This window comes from Acanthisitta chloris, unplaced genomic scaffold (assembly GCF_000695815.1).
Source record: "Acanthisitta chloris isolate BGI_N310 unplaced genomic scaffold, ASM69581v1 scaffold23118, whole genome shotgun sequence".
Lineage (NCBI taxonomy): Eukaryota > Metazoa > Chordata > Aves > Passeriformes > Acanthisittidae > Acanthisitta > Acanthisitta chloris.
The window spans coordinates 51548-60720 of record NW_008686122.1 but is presented as its reverse complement, the minus strand read 5'-3'; the positions used below and the strand labels follow the sequence as shown (position 1 = coordinate 60720).

Here is a 9173-nt window from a genome sequence, read left to right as displayed (position 1 = left end):
AAACATAGATTTTAAAATATCAGACTATTAACAAAGTAAGGAAAGGAGTGCGAGTTGTCAAAGTGGCACATATTAAGGAATAAATTAAAGGGAAAAAACATGTGCTGCTCAGGTCAAACTACAAAATAAAGTCTGGACCTGGGAGAAGTTCTCATTTGCTGTAGTTCTAAGAAATAAATGCCACAAGAAACAGTTGATGTTTCTGGGGTTGCTAGTGCTTGAATCCACATCACTTGTTGCAGCACTGGGTACCTGTGGGCTACCCTCTCCAGCTTGAAGGTGTTGAGCCCATGCTGGTATGATGGACCAACAAGTAGTGATTGTTCAGGTGCAGAAGTCAAGTCTCTCAAGGTGTTCAACCTCACAGGCTTCTTAATATAAGAAACAAACCTGTAGCTGACAGGACCCAAGGAGCCAGCTCTGAACAGCACAGCCCATGTGCAGTGAGTGGGGCTTTCACTGGGAATGGCTCCAGCTCCATCATCTGGTGTGAGCAGTGCCTCATCCATGGGGGGTTTGGTGCCCCCACAAGCCCCTAGGGATGCAAGGCTCTCCACACCATGCTGAGGCGGCAGTGCACACCTTGCTTGCATTTGTATGTACCAGCACAGGGAAGTGATGTTCAGCACAGAGCCTCTGGTCCCACAGATGGAAACCTCCTCCCAGACACAGAGCCAATGTCAGGTCTGTCTGCTCCTTCAGTAATGAAAGACCTTCTTAATTAGCACCTTTCCATACCAAATCAGTCAACTAAATTTCCCTCCATGGCTCTGCTGCGTCGCTGGGGACCAGCAGCCATCACATGGTGGGCTGAGTGTTGCAGAACCTGGGTGGTTTTCTCCCAGAGCAGCCTGGCAGGCAGGGACTTAACACCCCTGGAGTTAGGAAGCTCCAACAATTAGCTACCTGATAAAAAAGACAGTGTAAGGATAATTTAACAATTACAAAAACCTTTTCTGATATGAGGATGGGGAGAATAAGAGCACTTAGATGATGACAGGAGTCTTGCACTTCTTCAAGGTTCAGTGTATGGGTGGTGAAGTTGAACACCTCCTTTTCAACTCTGAACACAGATCTGTGTGACTGAATCTCTGACAGGCTGTAACTGTCTAATGTCAGCAGCTTTGTTCAAACTAAATCAGCTAAAAATATCAGGAGAGAAAAGCCCTGAACCTGCAATGATATGAAATAACAAGACACCTTTGATCTTTCTTGATTGCAAGTGGTCAGGGCACATATTGCTCTGGCTCTGCAGGGGGTAACCCCAGGTCAATTTTTTTAAGGGGAAAAAAAATCAAGGGGACATAGTTATGTGCTTATAGTGTGCCAGGTAAAAGCATCAGCCCCCAGACTCAAGCTCATTACATAAAATGCTGCACATGCACTTCCAACAGGTAAACCTGACCACAGATGCATCAACAAGAAGAGAGTGTAATGGGCAACTCAACTGTGAAACAGTGGAAGCTGTAGGAAGAGGCTAAGACTTGGAAGAGCATCTGGGGTTGTTCCTTCCTCAGGTGATGCATCAGGTCCAGAACTACCTGGTGTCTATTTACAGGTTTGAACACAGAAGGCAATCAGCTAAAACGTGGTCCCAGCTATGTTTTGGGGATAGTTAGGCAACCCATGGGATTCTTTTCCAGTTAAAAACAGGTGAGACTGTTGGAAGAGCCAGAAAAGACAAAAATAAACTTGCCTGTGAACTACAGTAAACACCAGTTCACCTGGCCTTTAGACTAAGGAGCACTGGGCACAGGTATAACCAAGCTAGTGAAGGGATCCCTGGATGCAGGGGCAGCAGAGGAGCTCAGCCACCCACTCCTCCAGATCCAACTCTCCTTAGGCCTTTCTAATGCTCTGATCTCTCAGCGTTTGACACAGCACTGCTGACTGCCAGGAGCACCTCTGGCTGGAGCTGGACATGAAATCAGGAGACATGGCTCATTGCAGGATGGAGGATGGAGATAAGACATAGGATGGTGCCCACCACACGTGGTCCTAACCCAGGAACAGTAGTGTTTTTCTCAGGGATGCTGGATTGAATTGCTGCTTCACTGCACAGGGAGATGCAAAAGAGTTCTGGAAACCATCTTACAGAAATGGAAAACAGGACTGGGCATGCTGAGTTCTACCTCTGCCTGGGAAGACATGTCCTTGTATGACTGAGCTCAAGACTGTGGCTGGTCCAATAACAAAGCAGAGCAGAGACAAGGCTTTGCCAACTGCTCCCCTTCCTCCTTGCATTCACCCTGTCTTCAAAGCCACACGCCAACACAGTTTGAGCATGGTGTCAGCTTAATGGCCTTTCCCTTCTTTTGAACAGGAAGGAAAGGGATGGAAATGAAAGTCTACTGATGTGCTGCAAGGCAAACACATGCATGGAGAACCCTGAGCACAGAGCTTGGTCCAGCCCATGCTGGCTTTCAAGTTTCTGTCCCGTTACACATGGTGCCTCACTTTCCTTTGACTCTGGAGACCTCGGGCTTGAGTTGAAACATTGATCTTCTCCGGGGGAAAGCCATCATGCAGAGTGGGACCAGACTGATGTGTTGTGTGTCTGCAAAGGCCAGCAAATTCCAGTGATTTCCAGCACCTCCAGCTTCATCAGGACTACCCTTTGCCAAGCCTGAGGGCTGCTGATTGCTCCAGCTGCGATAGGAAAAGGGTTTGTTTTTTTTTCCCACAAAGGGATGAAGAGACTGAAATGCTGATTCTGATACAAGATTGTTAGTCCATTTCCATTTAAGAAGTAAAACACCTACACTTGGCAAGCTGTAGGACAGCCCAAGGCAGCAGCAAATGGCACTTCCTGACAGCACCAGAGCTGCATGACGTGCTCTGACAGCGTGTGAAAGGGGCGACATGGAGGGACTCCAGTGAGCCAAGGTGCAGATACCCTAAAGCCTTAGAAGCACACGCAGCCCACGACTCCTGCACAGCCACAGCACGACCACAGTACATATGCAACCACAGGATACCGCTGGCAGTGGTAACAACATCGATTGGGATTTAGTTCCTGTCCTAGGAAGTGGCCTGCATCCTTTAGATGCTCAGAACATGCCTGAAGAAGTAACTCCTTCTGAGGTTAAGCTTCTCATCTGACATAATTTCCAAGTCTTTCTGCTCCTCACCTTTGCTAGTGTCGATAGAAGCAAATTCTTCCAAGATCCTCTTCAAGTTTCTCCACCAAAATCCTTAGGAAAGGCACATTAGCTTGGTGGAGATGTTTTTCACCTTGCTGTGCAATGAAAAGCTTTCTGAAATCCCATATTGTTCATCAGCTTCTCTTCTGAGAACAAGACTTTAAAAGGTAAAGCAGTCTGCATCTTCTTAAGTCCAAACCTCCATGGGTACCATGGACTCCTTGGTTCCGACGGAGGGAAGCAAGTACTCTTCCTCCAGAAAACGAAAGGGGAATTGTACTAAAAACCCACGAATCTTTTTTAATTCTTCTGCTGCTTTCACAGGATCATCATTTGCTAATTTGGGCTTGTTGATGAAATCACGCAGTTGGGTTAAATTATTCACCTGGTCACTGGGAAGGCATCGAAACACCTGATCGAAACGGAAAGCAGAAGTGGCAAATGAGTGTGGGGGAAATGCCACAATGCAGAGCTCCTGAAAAATACCAAAATATCCTGTACGAATTCCCCGGGATGAAAGTGACTTAATTAACAGCCTGGAGAACAGGGAGGGAAGAGGTATGTGCCTATCTATGATACAGCTGGAGCAGGCAGAGGGGAAGCTCCAGGGCTTTTTCTGATCACTGCAAAAGCTCATTAAAAGACAGAAGTAAAATTTGCCTCTATTCTAGTTATGCTGTGGCTAACTGCAAGCAGTAAGTACTGATACAAACAAGGAACAATCACATCTCCTGCCTTTGTGGGTTGCTAGCACACACTGAGGAGGCACAAACTCCACTTTCTTGTTGACATCTCTTGCATCCAACACTACTCATTCCTTCAAAGCATCTCTGAAGGTCCAACCTCAGGAGCTGGACCTGCTGCCCTTGTCCTCCCCATGCTGCTTCTCCCATTGGCATGTGCTGCTTCTGGGTGGGATTGAGGGAGGGAGAGGCACCTCCTTCCTCACCTTATCAAAGATGGTGGCATTGCGAGCGGCCGTGGAAATCCACACCTCCTTGAAGAATTTGTCGCAGACAGGATCCTGGTGTTCCGGATTGAGATCGGAGCCGCCAAGGACAACCCTGAGAAGACAAAGGGATGGATGCTCATTGAGGCTGAAACACCAGGCACTCCCCTTCTTGAGAAATGCCAGGAGATGAGAAGTTTCCTTGGGACCTGCCAGACCCTGTGTGCCCCCAGGGCCCTCCCACTCCCATCCCCTGTGATAGTCTGTCAACCATAATGCTGCTCAATTTTCTCCTGTTTCTCTGCACAGAGATGGGAAAGAGAGTGAGGGGGGGAAAAAAGGATAAAGAAAGAGGTCTTAAAGAAAACATGGCTGTGTTGTGGGCCAGATGGCTGCTCCCAGTGAAGAAACTTGCATCAGAAAGTGACACTGCCACCTAAGATTGAGAGAGAGTGTGAAAATGGCATGTGGAGGGGAAATAGCACTTGTTTATGAACTCTGGAGCAAAATGATTTGTGAAGTCAAGCTGCTGAGGACAGCAGCAGTGTGAGGAAGGCCAGTGAAACAGTGTAAGGCCGAGCAAGCACTGCCCCAGACCCCAGACCCCTGGTCCCTGGCCCATGTGTCCCACCTGAAGCAGCGCAGCCGGAGGGACTGGGCAAACTTCCCAGCGCTGTACTCCTCCCCATCCATCACGGAGGGGACAGTCTCTGTGTCCTGCACGATGATGGCTATCTCACTGTCTCGCTTCCCCAGCATGCTGCGGTCGTTGATGTTGGCAGAGCCTGCGGAGGAGGAAGATGAAGCACAGGCATTGCCCCAGTGCTGCATGAGATGCTCCTGTACACCCTCCATCACCATCCCCCATCCCCCAGGCCCTCCACATCTCTCAGCTCCACAGAGGAATGCCCACGGCTTGGCAGGGTAAAACATCATGGAAACATAGATCCTGAGAGGCAGGATTTTGGGGAGGGGAAAAAACCAACAACTAGTTTTTTCAGGCTTCAACCCTGTAAGAAGGTGAAATCACAGCCAAGCCCAGGCCAAAGTTTTCAAAAGTTTACTCTCTCTGTAACTTCCCAGATGCCTCTGCCGTAGAAGCCACAGCTTCCAAAGGTCTAAACTGCATTTGGTTTGGATCCCAAGTTACTTGAGGCAGGATGGACTCCGTGGGTAAATTATAGAACCACAGAATGGTTTGGTTGAAAAGAACTCTAAAGCTCATCTAGTTCCAGTCTCCCTGCCATGGGGCAGGGACACCTCCCTCCATACCAGGTTGCTGTGGAGGGCTGTGCCTTTTGTGGGGGTTTTGCTCAAGACCAGCTGAGGCTTTGTCTCCCAAACAGGGTTCTCTGTCCCACACGGTCATCAAAAAGCAGGGGATGGGACACACAGCAGCAGCTGTTGGCTCCAAGGGAGCAGCAAGATGCAGCCAACAATAGGAGTAATCAAGTCATTAACCTAGAGAAATGACCACACAACAAAAAATTTCTCCAGACACAGCTGTAAGAAACTCCCAGACAGCAGTTAGCCATTGAGCCTTCCCAGGGACTGGAATAACTCTTGGGGAGCTAACACCTTCAGAGGAAAACAAGCTAAGCCCTTCTCTGTCCTTTCACCCTCTCCTGCACAGAAGCCCCACGAGCATTTAATTTCTGTGCACTGTCTCTTTCTTGGGTAGGAAAGGGATGCCACTGGCTCCCCCTCACCAGCCAGCACAGATGCATGTGCTATATAAAACTCCATCCTGAGGCTTATAGTATGGAAAATAGAAATTAAGAGCTGTCTCAGGCCCTCAGACCATCCCAGGCAGAACAACACTGCTCCTGCTGTAATATTACACCACCTCTGAGCTGCTCTGTGCACTGGAGATGGATCTGGCCCCTGGGAGGGTGACAGAGGAGCAAATCTCACCATAGGTCATCTGAGAGCACAGCCTGAACTGCTGCTTTGAAGAGGGTGTGGAGTATTTTGAGTCTTGCAAAATCTGGTATTAAGTTTTTCGTTGGCACAGTTTTTGTTGCTGATATAACAGCTCAAAAGGGACTTCTTTAAAGAAACAGGCTGAAATTCTCCTGCTCTGCTGAGGTGCAGAGCTCTGAGCCTGAACTCTCTTGTCTTTGCTTCGTGTTCTCATAATAAATATGGTAAGAGGAACGGATGAAATGATATCTATTACTCCTTATAGCATATTTCCCCATTCTTAGGAAATGGAGCTGCTACATGACACATGTTGTCCAAACCTTCCAAATTTTACGGCACATTCTGTTCTTTCAGGAACAGATGACAAGTCTCACAAGTCTTCCTGCTAGAGCAGAGTTTGATACAAGACAGATGGACAATATTCCCTGCACTGGGATTCTCCTCACGGTTACGCACAGATTTAAAACCATTTTAGAAAAACATTAAATGATAGCCCTCCAAATCCTTTAGTCACTCCTGATGAATTTATGAGTTTGAGTTTTGGGTTTGTTTTTTTAAATAGACAAATATTTCTCAGGAAAGAAATTACAACTGTGCATGAGGATGGAGAGGGAAGGGACTAACCCAGGTATAACCCAGTGGTCCAAACCCCTCCCACAAGCTCCTGCTCACCAATTATAACTGTGTTGTCATCAGCTATGAGCAGTTTGCTGTGCACATAGATGAGCTCTGTAACCAGTTTCCCTTCTAGCTCTGCATGTGTTCGAAGTCCACAGAATGATATGTAGTTTATCCACTTGTCTCCAACTGAAAATGAAAAGACAACGAAACCAATGGGATGAGGGAGATGTAATAGAGAAGGAAAAGTCGCTCTATATAAGGGCCTATATGAGTAACAGTTCACTTTTTACTTTTTAAAAAATAATAAAACCCCAGAGAAGTTTCCTTAAAAAACTGCCTGCTCAGAGATGTCCACTTCAGCAAGAAACAATCCCAGTCTCCCTGGCACAGCACACTAGAGTACAAACATCTTAAAACAACTGGACTATGCGACTGTTTTTCTGCAGATCCTGCAGAAAGGAGGCTGGAAGCAGGTGTTTTATCCATGAACAATATGGAAAATTTGTCCTAATGCACTTGTGTGCAGTTCAGATTTGCACCAAGACCTAGAACGAATGAGGCATTACGTGTGCTCCTAGAGTTTGTGACACATGGGTTTTCACGGTGCTCCGATTCCCAGCAGAGCAAATTCCAGCAGGCATCCTCATGGCAAGGAGGCAACTCAGAGACAGCATCCTGCTTAGGCAGGTTTTTCCTCTCTGTGTTTGACAACTGCCAGAAACAAACCCTGGGTGAGATTCATGGGGGAGGCTGAGGGCTCATTGCTCCCAGAAGCATGACCCCTCTCAGGACATTTTCCAAGTAACACAATCCCAAGCAGCTGCAGCCATGCTGTGCTCCTCCCTGGGGTGCTCCCCTCCTCTGGAGCAGGGCTGCATCCAGGCGTGAGGTCTGACAACAGGCCATGGCTCGTGTGACCCCACAGACCTCAGCATGGGATGAAGGTTGAGGAAGAGGTCGCTCACAGCCCCACGAGTCCATAGCATGTGTTATATTATGTGTTATAGATACGCTCATTGAACAGCAGCATCCCAAGGCTAAAAAACAGAGAGGAGAGGAATAAAGTTCTTACCCTCTGCCTTCAGCTGGCCCAGGATTGAGTTTTCTCCTCGGCACATGGTCCTGGAAAGAAGGTAGGCAGTTGTCAGCATCGCCGTGACTCAAGGCAGCAGCATGTGCTGGAGCAGAGCCAGGCGACGTAAATCACAGATGCCTCTCAAATACCCCATGCTAGCAGGAGAAACAGGGTCCTTCCAGAGCACACATTTCCCAAATGACTGTTGATACATCAAGGACTGCTCATTTCCTAAAGGAGCTCATACCAACCCGTGTAGGAGCTGGGGAGCATTTCTGCCTTCTAGAGCACACAGTAATGATGGCAAATATGGGACAAACAGGGCTGTTACCCTCTGTGCCACAGGTCTGGGTGTGAAGTCATGTTAAGAAAAAAGGTCAACGTGTGCAGAATGCCAGGTCAGGGAGTCTGAGTGATTATGGCTAGACTGGAAAAGCTCAGCTGGCATCCCACTCAGAAACAACCAACCCACAGGCAATTTCTCAAGACCTATGGTTGTCCTTGCAGAAAAAAGCTCAGGCAGAAGGGCCTGGTTAGAGGCATGTGCTGCTTTCCTGCTGCTTGTGTCTCCTGCCCCACTCGTGCTTCTGGAGGCGAAACAGGACGCCTGCAGAGCAGCAGACAAGGGAGACTTCTCTCCAGGAGTAGCAGTAGTCTCCACAGACTGACTGTGCCCTGGCCATTCCATAACACAGCAGCTTCCCAGTAAAACCATCTTGCGCCTTGGGCGATTTTGCCTTCCTCTACAGCCTGTTCCTAGTGCAGAGCTACCTGGCACTGATGCACCTCAGTCCTTCCCATGAGACCTGCTGGGTTGCAAACAAAAACATCCCTCCAAAACATCCATCCCAGAGCACAGTAACCACACTGGGGAACATGCTGTTGCTTTCATGGGGCTAACAGGCAGAGCCAGGCTAAGTATTGGCCAAAAAGGCAGCTTTGGAGACAAATCTTGGTCAAATCCTGGTTTGATCAGCTAAAGGGAAAACAAATCATAGAACTGCAGAATAGTTTGGATTGGAAGGGACCATAAATATCATCTAGTTCCACTCCATGGCAGGGATACCTTCTGCTCGACCAGGTTGCCCAAAGCCCCATCCGACTTGGCCATGCTGATGGCAGCTGGACTTGAGGAGTCCCTGCAGCAGGCAGGGGTGACCAGGGAGGTCTCTGCCAGCCTTGCTTACAGTACCTGTAGTTGAAGTGCATTATGGCCTGGAGCGCGTTGCCTCCACCGGTTGAGATGTCTCCTTCAAACCCAGGCAGCAGTGGGATCACCACGTACACTCGGAAACGCTTGTTCTCCCTGAAATGACAGTGTGTAGGAATATTAGCCTGGAAATGTTACAGTTTCATACAAGTCCCCTCAGTTTCATTTCCCCTGTGCTGACTGACTTGGTTGCCATCCAAGGCTACTGCACAAATTTTAAGGGAGCAAAGTTCCAGTTTCAGGTGTCCATCA

At 48.2% G+C, this 9173-nt stretch overlaps 1 protein-coding gene across 2 annotated transcripts in view; it reads right to left on the bottom strand.

Annotated features, from left to right (window-relative positions):
• Positions 1 to 3330: 3330 nt before the first annotated feature.
• The window catches only part of PLD1 (phospholipase D1, phosphatidylcholine-specific), a 39444-nt gene continuing 33601 nt past the window's right edge, over positions 3331 to 9173 (bottom strand). For both annotated transcript variants that reach the window (XM_009079990.1, XM_009079991.1), the window contains 6 exons: positions 8904 to 9017; positions 7709 to 7758; positions 6688 to 6822; positions 4724 to 4877; positions 4093 to 4207; positions 3331 to 3555 (listed from right to left, as the gene is read on the bottom strand). In XM_009079990.1, the coding sequence (XP_009078238.1) occupies positions 3331 to 3555; positions 4093 to 4207; positions 4724 to 4877; positions 6688 to 6822; positions 7709 to 7758; positions 8904 to 9017 (793 nt within the window). The remainder of the gene's footprint in view (positions 3556 to 4092; positions 4208 to 4723; positions 4878 to 6687; positions 6823 to 7708; positions 7759 to 8903; positions 9018 to 9173) is intronic.